The sequence below is a fragment of the Mercurialis annua genome, linkage group LG3 (genome assembly GCF_937616625.2).
Source record: "Mercurialis annua linkage group LG3, ddMerAnnu1.2, whole genome shotgun sequence".
NCBI lineage: Eukaryota > Viridiplantae > Streptophyta > Magnoliopsida > Malpighiales > Euphorbiaceae > Mercurialis > Mercurialis annua.
In genome coordinates, this window is record NC_065572.1 from 2,339,854 (window position 1) to 2,354,068 (window position 14,215).

A 14,215-nucleotide genomic window follows, 5' to 3' on the forward strand; every position below is an offset into this window, starting at 1 on the left:
CCTCGTTGCAGCTCCAAGTCATCTGCCAGGTCATCAAAGACTACCAGGTGGCGTGAAGAGTGGTCCTTTTGCTAACATGGCACATACGCACACAAGCTCAATCAGCCCCCTAATTTTGTAAGTGATGCGCAATTAACTTCGAAACTACTTATTTATCAATTAGTCCCAAAATTTGTTAATTTTTATCAATTTGCTCTTTGATATTTTGTCAATAAAACCTGCTACAACTGCTCGTAAATTGATAAATTTAGTCTAATTGATAACAATTGACAAGTTTAAAAGGCTGCTTGGTTGATAAATAAGTTAATTTTGCTGTTAAATTAACCATTGCATGTAAGTTCAGGGAGCAGAATGATATTTAGATAATAGAAGAAGCAACTAGCCACTGTGCATCAATTATGAAGTTTTATTTATATAAGCTTTATTATTACATATATCAACAACTTGAAAGCTGAAAATGTAATAATCTAAACACAAGCACACTGATAATAGCAACTAACTAATACTAAACTATAACTGAAAAATCCTGAAGGTTTATATAGAAACACTATTAGGAATTCCCCTGCCAGTAAGTCCCACATCACTGCTAGGAGCTAACAAGGTGTACGGCATTAGAACCGGACCGACACGGTTCTTCAGTCCCTCGTCTTGGTTCATTTCTATAATTCTGTCCTCAATCTTTTCCAGCTTCTCTCCAAACTGTTTAAATGCATCTAATACTTTAGTCTCCGTCGTCCATTCGGGCGTGTTCCGTTGGCCGAGGTAGACTTCATCTGATGAATGCCTTGACAGAATTTCTATCAGGGAAATGCCAAGAACAGTTTGCAGTTGAGCAGTGACAGTTTTAAAGAAAGCCTTGTCAGGGTTTGTCTTAAGCTCTTCATATTCAGGAGTGTCTTTTTCAGGCATGAATCTTCGGCTTAGGCTGGGCCGATTTGGGAGGTAGCCTCCATAAGGGTACTGACCGAAGTTGATTGCTGCATGGAGAGCGGATGCTATCCATATCATAATGGTGCACGATTCAATTAGCTCTGCTCTTGTTTGCATTTTAGGCCACCATGGCTCGTTTTTCTTGTCGCCGTGGCCGACCTCGCGGATTTCCTTCCACCATGACTGAAGTTCGGAATCCATTCTAACCATGTCATCTGTCGCGTAGTACACAGAGCAATAATCTTTCACCCATTCTTTGATTGCCGACCATATTTCTAGCCCATCAACAGCATAAGGGTAGTCTTTTATCAGTAATCTGACGCCATGTGGAGATTCTGAATCCTCAACTGCTATTCCTCTGAAAACACCAAAGAAATAACATGTAATTGAAGTAAAACAGAATAAACGAACATCATTTATGATAATATCAAAAAACCAGGATTTATACCTCTTCTTCAGATCTTCAGGAAGTGCTTGTTCTGTGAAATTCCAGTCCTTGTAAGCTATAGATGTCATTTCCATGGAGTACTTTCCAGGAAAAACTGTAAACTCGAGCAATCCGCCAGCATTGACGAGTATCTGTCGAGCAACTGCGTTTATATTCATTGTGTCGCGGAAATGAGGATGAAGAAGTTTGTGTATAGGATGAAGCACACTAAGATGCCTATTTGTTGCTATAATAAATGGCTCCATTGTTGCATGAGTATGTAACCTGTTAGGAGAATACAAAAATTTAGAAAATAATCACAATTTAGTAACTAGAATCTTTTCATTCGGGTAGGCTGTTTCATTTTAACAGATATCATACCAATGGCTGATGAGTTGGTGAACGCCAGAGTCGACTACGGCCACATAAGCTTTTGCTAGTTGCCAAATGGAACCTTCAACAGTACCATCTACTGCTGGAGTGTAAACTTTTTTAATGGCACCAAATTCATCTCCCTCGGGATGAGGCAAGCTTAATTCGATTGCAACTGGCTTCAGAGTTCCGTCTTCTTTCAAAAAGAGCAGCGTTCTTGATGCGTATATCTTTGTGGATGTAGCATTTATCTGCCTGAGATACCGCATCACTGTATCATGGTGATCTAAAATGTAAAGCTTGTTGCTCTCGAGTGCCTGTCAATAAACATATGTCAATGAATTTTTGAACTGTAGTTAATCTTGATTGAAAAATTACTGTAAAATATCAGCTACAGAACGAATACATTTATTTTTTAAATGATTCATATCGTCAAGAGTAAGCAGTCCAAATTTCTTCCCAATCAAAACAAATGAAAGAAACATTACCTCATGCATGGTAAGTCCATCTAGGTTATGCTTTATGTGCTCTTCAGAAATTATACTGTTTTGATCACCATAACTTTTGCTGTCTAACTTGCTTTTAGGAGGGAATTCCTGCAGTCAAGGTTGGAAGTAGACAAAATCAAAATTATAAAACCAGAATGATCTTTCTAATTTCCGAAAATAGAAAGAAATCAGAGTTTGAATCTATTATAACATTTCAGATTAACTTTTGTAATTGTCAGACATTTATGAAAATTATAGTAAAAGGTATATAGCTTCGTTCAGCTTCAACGCACCTCAAGACGACGAATGATGACAGGATTAACACCAGCCAGCATTTCTCGGCCGAATTCTTCATCAGTCCTCCAAGCAGTCTTGCTCTCTGCTCCAATTATTGAAACATCACACTAAATTACACGGGAGTCGAGAAACATTGCAATAACATGCATTCTTAAGAATTTTTTTTTTGGCAGCAATGCCATTGGAGATAGTTAGTGATACCTTTAATTACTTGAGGCATTGGAAATCTGAAAACTTGTTCCCCGTCAGTCCGCCAAATTTCCTTGAGAATCTCGAGTGGAATGTTTTTGAAAATATTATCTAATAGGGGACCTTCGGGTAGCTTAAACCCTCCTTCATAGAGTTTCAGTACATCATCAAAGGAGTCGAACTCATCAGGAGTCTTGTCAAATAAAGCTTCAAACTCAGGCTTGATGAATTGAGCAATGGATTTCAAAGCATAAGCTAGGAAATCAGCCAACTTCAAGTGGCCGAATCGTTCATCTCTAGGAACATATATGTTCAAACTCAGGACAAGTGGCAGCCTGGTCTCATACTTAGGATCTGCTTAAAAACAATGTCATTGCAAGAATTTTGTCAATAAACAGTATAAAAGTTGAATCTCATCATGAATGATTTGTGAGAGTTTAAGAACCTGATTCTGCACGTTTTCGGCCAGTTCTTCCCCTTCGAGGATAAGGATAATCATCAGAACCTCCTAGAATTGGGCGATCATACTTTGGCCCCTTATCTGGATCTGCTAGATCAGTGTAATAATCATAGTCATAGACACGGTCCCATTCTTTGAGCTCTGCTTTTCCATCTCCTCTCAAGCTCAAAAGCTCTTCCTCCCTATACTTGAGCAACGGCACCGGCGTTTCATGTGGTAGATATGTCTATAAAATCATAAGAATATTAAAAAAACTCAGCTAGCCACATCAGACACTATCATTTCAAACACTAAGATGATTGCTAATTAGTAGTTACCTTGTTGGTAAAGAAAATTCGATCTTTCGTGTAATGTTTGGCAGGATAAACCCACGAGTTGCAGACGAAATGGATTCTTCCTTGGCCAGGAACATCATCAAGAACAAGATTTTTCAGGTAGAATTCACTGTGATGGTTATTTCTTATAATGAATGCTCCTGGAATACCAATCTCATCATCCCAATCAAATGTAACTTTGAATGCTGAATCGCCGGGTGTTAGGGAAGTAAAAGTAGTAATCCAGTCTTCTAAATATGCAGGTTTTCCAACTTTTCCTTGTAGACCATTCTCTGCAGAAGATACACCAATTCGAACATTACAATAAAACGACAGTCCAGAATTGATATGCAACTAAAGAAACCATACATGATCCAATTAATCAAAAGTTATTCAAAAAAGTAAATGTTTTCAAGAATGTATGTCTTAATATAATTGAACAATAAACGACTGTTGACCGAAACACGTAAATTCTTTGAAAAATAAAATTGTCTCTAACCAATTCCCACTTTACTCTAACAATTCCATAACTGCAATACACTACCTTTCAACAGTTTACTACTAATAACTAACTATATAAATCTGGCAAATACTAAATGTAAACATTGGGAAAATTAAGGAAGGAATGTGCTTGAAAATACAATATTCTATTCCATGAGGATTTAAATGCAAATAAATAATAAATGGACTGACAGTGACTTTATGTCATTAATTTGTTGTTATGAGTAAAGCCGACCTAGTGGACCTAAATATGACAATCTTGAAACTTGTATTTCATTCCCTTTAAGAAAAATATGACAAAAAAATAGATGGTAATGGCTGTGACATTTTCTGTTGTCAAAATGTCACAGCCCCCACTCCTGATAAGGATTTATTATCATATCAACACTATTTCAATTGGGTCCTACTCGATTGTCTGTGAGTGACTGTGAGGCTCATATGAATTTACTGATTCAAGAAAAATGAAAAGAACATACACAACATAACATAAAAACAAAAACCAAGAACCAACTTTTAAAACTTTTTTTTTTCTTAAACTGAGTTTTAATTCCTACAAGATCATGACCTAAAACTAATGGGTTTTCTCATATTTTTCTTAAAGATTCAATCTTTCTTAATGGGTTTCTCTTAACTCGCTTAAAAATTTAATCTTTCTTCTTTAGAACTAACTAACTTTTATTTCTTGAATACCAAGACTTGAAATACCAGGAACTAACTTTTTAAAATTTGTTATTCTTAAACTGAGTTTTCCTACAAGATCGTGACCTAAACTAATGGGTTTTCTCATGTTTTTCGTAAAGATTCAATCTTTCTTAATGGGTTTTCTCATATCTTTCATAAAAATTCAATCTTTCTTAATGAGTTTTCTCTTAACTTGCTTAAAAACTCAATCTTTCTTATTTAGTACTAACCTACTTTTATTTCTTGATACCAAGACTTGCAATACTTTTTTCAAAATTAGTAAATTAGAGCCAACCATCACCACCAACATTACCCATTTAAAGAAAGCAGTAAAAAACAGGGAACTAAACTAAACTAAACTAAACCACTAAAACAAAGAAACTCTTTAAACAAGATCAAGAAAACAAAAAATTATCCAAGAAATTATTCAAGAACTCACCAGTGGGCTCAGTATTGACAGAACTAATGAGTTGCAGAGAAACTCCATGGCCAACCAACTCATGAACTCGATCAAGAAACGAGGCATGAAAATCATTAAAATCCAAAACATTTTTCTTCATCAAAACAACAGTTCCTGTGATCTTCTTGTCACAATTTATCTTCTTGTGACCATTACTGTCACCACCAGTGATAGCGTCAACTATGTTGTGAAACATTGCTTCAGGTGCTAAACAAAGAATCTAAATGGCAGAGTTGAGTAAAATTTGAGAGTGCTAAAATAAAATTGTTTAATTTGTTGTGTGTTGAGAATATGTGAGAAATGGGTTAAATGGGAGGGTTTTTATAGGGGGGAATTATAAAGGTGATATGGATTGACTCGGAAGCTTCACTTGTTCATATCTGAGTTGAGTTGAAATAGGAAGATTTTCACTTTTTTTATTGACGAAATAGGAAAATTTTCACTTTTTTTTTTATTGACGAAATGGGAATATTTTCACTTGGGTTATGCCACGCATTAATATAGATTCTATTTAGCATATTTTATTAATTTAATTTTAAGTCCTTTTAAAACAAAATTAAGGTTTAATGATTTGAAAAATCAAATATTTACAAATGCAATTAAACTTAATTTAAATATAACATGTTAATTTTTAATTGAACAAAGGATCACTTTACCCCCCGAACTTGGCACAAAGTATCAAAAACGTCCAAATTGAGAAAAGCAGATCACTTTTACCCTGAACTTGGCAAAACCGGTTCAAAAACCCCCTTTATGCTGACGTGGCACTTAATTGGAGAGTGAGATTTATAAAATCATAATTAACTCTAATTAATCACAATTAAAAACTAATTAATTCTATCTAAATTTTCAGGGATCTTTTTGAACTTTTTCAAAAAAGTTTGATTTTTTTTTTCTTTTCTTCAACAGGTTGGCCGGAAAAATTTCCGGCCAACCTGTTGAAGAAAAACAGACCCGCCGATGGAACAGACCCACCGGCGGGTCTGTTTCATTAGCCATCTGGGTTCGCCGGCGAACCCAGATGCGTTTTGCATCTGGGTTCGCCGGAACCCAGATGAGTTTTCATCTGGGTTCGCCGGAACCCAGATGAAAACTCATCTGGGTTCGGCGGAACCCAGATGAAAACTCATCTGGGTTCGGCGGAACCCAGATGAGTTTTCATCTGGGTTCGCCAGATCGGCGAACCCAGATGAATACTCATCTGGGTTCGCCGAACCCAGATGCAAAACGCATCTGGGTTCGCCTCAGGCGAACCCAGATGAGTTTTCATCTGGGTTCCGGCGAACCCAGATGACGGATGATGGGTTTGCCTGAGGCAAACCCATCGAGGAGGAGCTGCTGCTCCTCACCGGAGCAGCAGCTCCTCCTTAAAAAAAATTATATTTTTATTAAAAATAATAAAATATATATTTAAAAAAATTTAATTATTTTTGTAAAATATATAAAATGGTCCTCTTTATTTTTAACTAATATCAATTCGATTTGTAAAGTTTTAAAATAAAAAAGATTCATTTGTTTTTTTTTTAATATTTAGGTATTAATTTAAAATGAATTAATAAAAATTAGGATCTTTTGAAACCTTTTGCCATTAAAAACCATCTAGAAAAAGAAAACCACTATCAAAAACCGGAGAGTGATTCTCACTCTCTTAGGTGAGAGTGGGGAGGGGTGTTTTTGTACCAAATTTGACAAGTTCAGGGTAAAAGTGATCCTGTTTTGCTAATTTGGACGTTTTTGATACTTTGTGCCAAGTTCGGGGGGTAAAGTGATCCTTTGTTCATTTTTAATTTATTTTGTGTTTAATTTGTATATTTAATCTTTAATAGTTATTTTTAAAATTATTTTAATTTATATGCACTCAATGCGTGTATTTATGCATAAAAAAGTAATGATTTTTATAATTTTTTCCAGAAGGTTATTAGAGTTTGCGCAAAGTATTATCCTTGTCTTCCTAAACATTGCAAAGCATCTTAATTCTTGTAAAAAGAATGCCTTTTTTCTTATCTTATAGTAGCACTAATGCTAATTTAGCAAATCAATAAGTATGAACCGTATATAGAATTTTGCTTTGGAGAACAAACATATAGCTTTATTCAAAGTTATACTACCAAAAAGAGATATTTTTGGGTGAATTTAGTTCGTAATATATGATTATAAACAATGCACTTATTGAATGTGTATTTTTTCTATGGCCAAACCCATATAAAGGTCCCTGTACTTTATACTTTTTTTTCTATAGGTCCTTATACTTCATTTTTGTATTATTTGGTCCCTCTACTTACCTATTTTTGATTTTCAGGTCCTTTTTGAGTTTTTTCCAGTCCCTCTACTTACAATTTTTGTTTCCTCCAGTCCCTCTACTTTCAATTTTTGTTTCCTCCAGCCACACAAAAGGACCGGAAAAAACTCATAAAGGACCTGAAAATCAAAAATAGGTAAGTAGAGGGACCAAATAATACAAAAATAAAGTATAAGGACCTACGGAAAAAAATGTGTAAAGTACAAGGATCTCTATATGGGTTAGGCCTTTTTCTATTGAAATAAAAAGTGTTTATCCTATACAACGGATGTGTCATGTCGTTTTTACAACAAGTCAATAATCATTTACGATAGAAAATCTTTATTTATTATTATTTTTTTATCATTAAACATTTGCACATGTTTAACGCCTCATTGGTTTGTTGCACGAACGACGTGGCGCAACCGTTGCGCTGTATAATTATTCTGAAAGAAGACATGAGATATGTATTTGAATTATTTTTTAAGTTAAATTAAATTAAATACTCTCTCATTTTTGTATGTAGATAATTGTATAAGAATTGAAGTTTTACTTGACAAGTACAAATGTTTTGTTTTATAATAATACAATAATTACATTTTAATAATATAATATCCTTTTTTATTCTTTACTGGTGGAAGAATTTCCTATAAATCAATAAAAAAATAAATTATTTCAAATTTATTAATAAATTAATAATACAAATATTTACTATGAAAATCTAAAAGAAAAAGTTGTCTTGACTTTTCAAATATAATTGAACTATGAAAAGTGAAATTTCATTTTATATGGTCTGAGCATGATGAACATGTATTTGGTTCATTTATCATATATATATATACTCATATACTCTTACATACAAATTATATTATTTACATATATTGTTTCACGCATTTGCACATAGATTGTTTTTCTTTTTTTTGGAAAAATCCATTTTCGGATCCTTAAACTATATCTGTTTTATTATCTGGTCCTTAAACTATTTTTTATCCTTATCTTGTCTTTTAATTTAGCAAAAAATCATTTTCCAGTCCTTGACTAACAAAATCGACACCGTGTAGATTTTCAATTTGCATTTTAGAAAATAATGAAACAACGTCGTTTTTATCATTCAGGGACTTGAAAATGCGTCTTTATTTAGTTGAGGGACCAGATAAAGATAATAAATAATTTAAGAATTAAATAAACAAAACAGATATAGTTTAAAGACCTAGAAATGAGTTGTTTCTTTTTTCTTTTGGGTAAATGCTTTTCAGAAAAAACAAAAATTAAGATAAATAGAAAAAGAAGTAAATTTTCGTAACAAGTTTGATAAAAATTACTACTCCCACCGTCCACAAAAGATATGCTTGTTTCATTTACACACATATTAAAAAAATTTGTTTATTTAATTAGAATAATACTAACTCCCTATATTACCCTTATTAAATAGTTAATGCATTTTTAATGCATTTTTATTGATTAAAAATTTTAAATCACTTATTAAGTATATATAAAATTACTTTTAATGCTGAAACTATCAAAAAACATTAATTATTGTTATTATTAAAGTCATAATCACTTTAATTTAGTTGACTAAAACTAATTCGATTAAGAGCATTTTAAATGTTTATTTAATTAATTACTTTTTAAAAATAGAAATAAATTTATAATTTAGAACGTTTAAAATAAAACAAACATTTTTTTTATAGAAGGAGGGAGTACTAACTTTTTGGTAAAATTACTATAAATATTTGTAGTGAATCTTCTTGTCTCAATAAAAAGTTTTTCTTGGTAGTCTTCTTTAGGAGCTCTTCTCGAATTTCTATAATTTCTTTAGGTCTTTTGAGAACTCATGTAATGTAAGGACATTTTTTATTTATGTGAATAATTTAACAAACAAAATTATTCCTTTTGACAGAATCATATCTAATCTAAATTGAAATAAAGAAAACCACCATCAAATGTTCCCCAATAAAGAAACCACATTCTCCAAAAAAAAAAAATCAAAAATATTGGATTTTGGATTTTTTTTAACATACATTATTTTAGTATTTTCATTGTAATTTATTTTAAATTAATATTTTAAAAGTACTAGTAATAACATGAATTTTGTTGCTATTATTTAATTGCAAAATTAATAACAAGTATAAATTGTTATTTGAATTTCACACACGCAAGTGATTATTTACGCACTACCATCATTTTCTATAAATATGATAAAAAAATTAATAAATGTGAAAATTATTTAGTACACCGCATAAAAAGGACTAAAAGAACTTAATTGAGTATATTTTTAAGTAATAAAAATACTAACATAAAAAATAAAAGTTTAGACATTGAAACAATAGACTCATAAAGTTTTAGACATTATCTGCGTAATTTTTATAAATAAACAAACTCACAACTTTAAAAATAATGAACTCTATTATAAATATATAAAAATAAATATTTATCTCGTCTCAAAATAACTACTCACTTTATCATTTTTATATATTTTGAGAAAACACATTTGACATTTTAAATTTTCACAAATTTATCTTTATTTGTTTTATTATATTCTCATTAAATAATATAAATAATTCACTTCTTTGAAATAATAGTGATAAATAATAAACTTTAATTAGGAAATATAAAAAGATAAAATCTAAAAATTGTAATAATGTATTAAAAAATAACAAATATTTTAAAACAAAAAAATGGAATTATGTTGAGAGACAAATGGAGTAAATAAATAATAGACATTCTTAAAAAAAACTTGGATGTTCGATCATAAAAATAATGAATTAACATTTAAGAATTGATGCATGTCTAAAACGCTTCCATAAACAGTGTCTAAAACACAATATTATGCAAGGGTACCAGTTGTTAATTTTAAAGAAATTTGTAGGTAGACCGAGTCTACCACGTTATCCGTAGACTAAACCACTCATAATACAACATCTCATTAAAATGATGGAAATAACGTAATAATTATGGAATAAATGTATTCAAATGTAATGGTGATATTACAATATTACCATCATTTTAATGAGGTATTGTATTATGTGTGGATTAGTCTACGGATGACGTGATAGACCCGGTCTACCTAAAAATTTATCCTAATTTTAATCATGTTAATTATCAAATACAAAAAGTTCAATTATGTGAAATCAATTAAGAATTCTTTTCATCCTATTAAACAAAGGGCAATATCTCACTTTTGCATATGTAATTTAAAGAGTTCATATCATTATTAATGCCACTTTATATAAAATTTTGTATTTTGTACTTTTTTAAAAAAAAAATATAATTCAAAACATCGTTTTTAAGATTACTATAAATATGACTAAAACAAAAATATAACACTAATTATTGTTTTTTAAATCCATATGCAAAAGGCATGCATTTTTCTTAAACGAAACAAATTGAATATAAAATTAAAGCAATTAATTGTGAAAATCACTAGAATTTTAATATATTTTATTTGATGACTAGATTTTAATTTATTTCGTCTGACAAGTTTCAGTTTTATTTCGACAAGAAAATCTTTTTACCAAACACTTGACTTTTCTTTCCAGTTTGGTGACTACAAATCCGTTTATTAAAACTAGTTTTGCATTACGTGCTACGCACGTGGCCCGTAATGTGACTCATTATATTTATTTTATATATATTATTATGAGTATTAAGGATGCTTTACTTTAGTTATTATTCTAAATTAATTATGTATTTTAATTGTATTAGAAGAAATATAATAAGTACGTTATTTTAATCGTATTAGGAGTAGTTTGACTTGAATTCCAAATTTAATCATTATCTATACTGTATATACCATTTCCAAGAGCAATATGGCTCACAATGCCCACATATAAACCCATTGTTATACATAAATTTCAAAGTAAACTTATAATTCAAGTTAAAATAATGAAGAGTGAAAAATGCCTGAAGTCCCTAACATATATGTTCGTAGAATTAATTTAGTTTATTAGATATTTTTTATCTTATAATTAGCCTATATTATAGTTCGTAGAATTAATTTATTAGCTATTTTTTAGTTTATAATTAGCCTATATTGTAGAGGTAGTAGTTTAATAGAAGTAGTTTAACATTTAAAAATAAAAAGGACATTACCGTAAATTTGCCTGTCCCCCCCCATCCGTGCTTTTATATATAGTATAGATAAAATAAAAAAATTAATCACTAATAAAATGAATTAATATTTACTCATCAAAATAAAATGTTTAAAAAATTTAGTGATTTTTATTATCAATTAACCTATAAAAATTGAATTGTCCCTTAATTAATTTTAAATATTGTTTATTATAATTGGAGAGAAAAATCAAACATGTGATTCATCATTCACATATCCAAACCGTCCAAGCCTGATTCAAAAGCATATCGACATATTAATTTAAGATATATAAATAAAAGAAATGCAATTATAATAATTTTTTATATTGTGAAATGATAATTTTCACTGCTAGTTTCGCATTACGTGCTATGCACGTGGCTCGTATGTAACTCGTTAATGTACATATTATTAAATTTAATATAATTATATCAAATTTTTTATTTATTATTAATATTAAACTAGTTAAGAATTTTTATAAAAATAAATATAATATGTTCGGTTATTAAATTTTTTTCCATACTAATTTTTTTTTTTTTTCGTTTTATAATAACCATAACTAATAATTAACTTAATTTTATTAATAATATCTTTAAAAATAATAAGATAGAAATTTAAATAATAATATATTGACCAAATATAGTATTTTAATTTTGTAGTTCAATCAAACTAAAAGATAGGTATTCCTACTAATTTGAAGACAATTTAGTTATTTATTACATACTAAAAACTAAATTGGAGATAATTTAGTTACCTATTCTAATTAGGATTTCAATTACAATAGTGATTAATTAAATAAGTAATTAGTTAATGACTATAAAATCTTTATTTAATATTAAACTGAAAAGGATTATTCAGTAAATTTGCATGTCCCCCTCTATCCGTGCTTTTATATATAGTATAGATAGATAAAAGCACGGATGGGGGGAGGGACAGGCAAATTTACTGAATAATCTTTTTCAGTTTACTACTAAATAAAGGTTTTATAGTCATTAACTAATTAGTTATTTAATTAATCACTATTGTAATTAAAAGTCCTAATTAGAATAGGTAGTTAAATTATCTCCAATTTAATTATGTAAAAAATAACTAAATTGTCTCCAAATTAGTAGGAATACCTATCTTTTAGTTTGAATGAATTACAAAATTAAAATACTGTATTTGGTCAATATTTTTTTTAATAATTAAAAAAAAGAATATATTATTATTAGTTAAATTCTATCTTATTATTTTTAAAGATATTATTAATAAAATTAAATTAATTATTTAATTATGGTTATTATAAAACCAAAAGAAGAATAAATTTAGTATGGAAAAAAAAATTAATAACCGAATATATTATATTTACTTTTACAAATTTTTTAACTAATTTAATATTAATTATAAAATAAAAAAATTAATATAATTATAATAAATTTACTAATACGTTCATTGAGGAGTTATATTACGAGTCACGTGCATAGCACGTAATGGGAAACTAGTTGTACAAAAAGTAAAGACTCTACACTTTCTCGTGAAATTGACATTAACAAACCACTGGCTCTAAAAATATACAACTTGTAATTACGTAATTATGTATTATACTGTACTTATTAATACTGTCGCAAAGTTAAGTGGGAATGGACGAATGGTAGTTTAACCAGTCAATCACGTGGTTATGTAATTTTATTGAACTTTTAGTTGGAAAAATCACTAGTTAGTACTTAGTAGTTAGTAGTATGTTTTAATATTATTAATTGAAAATTAGAATATTAAATTAAATTAATTTGTTTATTAAATTTGTAGCGAGATTAACAAAAATTACTTTGAGCCACCAATAAATTTTATTTTTGAACAAGGCAAAAAATGTCTTTTTCTTGCTAGGAGTAACCACTATTCTATTAATTTTATCCTTTTAGATCCACTATTCTATTAATTAGTCCGCATAACTCCTTGAAATTGACCATCTAAGAATAAGATTGACACTCCTTTAATTTAATCGTAGTAGGTGCTAGTCAAATCTACGTGAATCATAAATGTGAACATAAAACATAAATTTTATATTTAATTTAATAAAAACCAGAATTAAAAGAGATTTACATAGTAAAAAGTACTTCATCCGTTTCATAAAAATAGAAAAATTATCAATTTTTACAATAATGAAAATAAAATGCTATAATATTAGTTAAAATAAAATTATTAAAATATCTTTATAATTTTATTATATATGCAATTAGAGGTGGCCACGGTTCATAACCCGGCGGTTCCGAACCGAACCGCCGGATCACGGTTTATAAAAAAGTGGAACCGGTCCGGAACCGCCTAAGAGACGGTTCCATGACGGTTCGGAACCGGACGGTTCTGGTTCCAGTTTAGGACGGTTTAGAAAAAAATTTTAAATATAATTTAAATATAATTACTAAAAAAATGTAAATTAACAATAAAATAACTCATTGAGATAGTATTACAAGAAAATAAAGATTTTTTTAAAAAAACTTAAAAAATTAACCAAAAATTTAACTATAACATATATTTTATTGTAAAAGTAAATATATTATATGATAAAGATATAATATATATATTTTTTATCAACGGGTTCGACCCTTGAACCGCCGGTTCCGACCCGAAACAGCCGGTTCACGGTTCAACAAATCTGGAACCGGATCGAACCGCCCTTTGTACGGTTCCGGACCGGTTTTAGTCCGGTTCCGGATTTGACCGGTTCCGGGCCGGGTTTGATCGGGCCGGT

General features: G+C 29.8%; 1 protein-coding gene across 1 annotated transcript; it reads right to left on the reverse strand.

Moving 5' to 3' along the window:
* Window positions 1-386: 386 nt before the first annotated feature.
* LOC126673743 (probable linoleate 9S-lipoxygenase 5) lies at window positions 387-5,511 on the reverse strand. The gene is made up of 9 exons (XM_050367994.2): window positions 5,099-5,511; window positions 3,481-3,770; window positions 3,149-3,389; window positions 2,716-3,057; window positions 2,511-2,596; window positions 2,218-2,325; window positions 1,739-2,046; window positions 1,379-1,642; window positions 387-1,288 (listed from the first exon to the last, which is right to left on the reverse strand). Exons 1-9 carry the CDS (start codon window positions 5,313-5,315, stop codon window positions 535-537), a joined length of 2,610 nt encoding a protein of 869 aa, XP_050223951.1. The 5' UTR covers window positions 5,316-5,511; the 3' UTR covers window positions 387-534.
* Window positions 5,512-14,215: the final 8,704 nt, after the last annotated feature.

Excerpts from the sequence above, each read along its gene's own strand:
- LOC126673743 (XM_050367994.2), bottom strand. The coding sequence starts at position 5,315 with ATGTTTCACAACATAGTTGACGCTATCACTGGTGGTGACAGTAATGGT. Across the intron at positions 2,597-2,715 it reads AATGCCTCAAGTAATTAAAG|AGAGCAAGACTGCTTGGAGG; the intron begins GTATCACTAACT and ends TAATTGGAGCAG. Across the intron at positions 1,289-1,378 it reads CCTGAAGATCTGAAGAAGAG|AGGAATAGCAGTTGAGGATT; the intron begins GTATAAATCCTG and ends TGGTGTTTTCAG.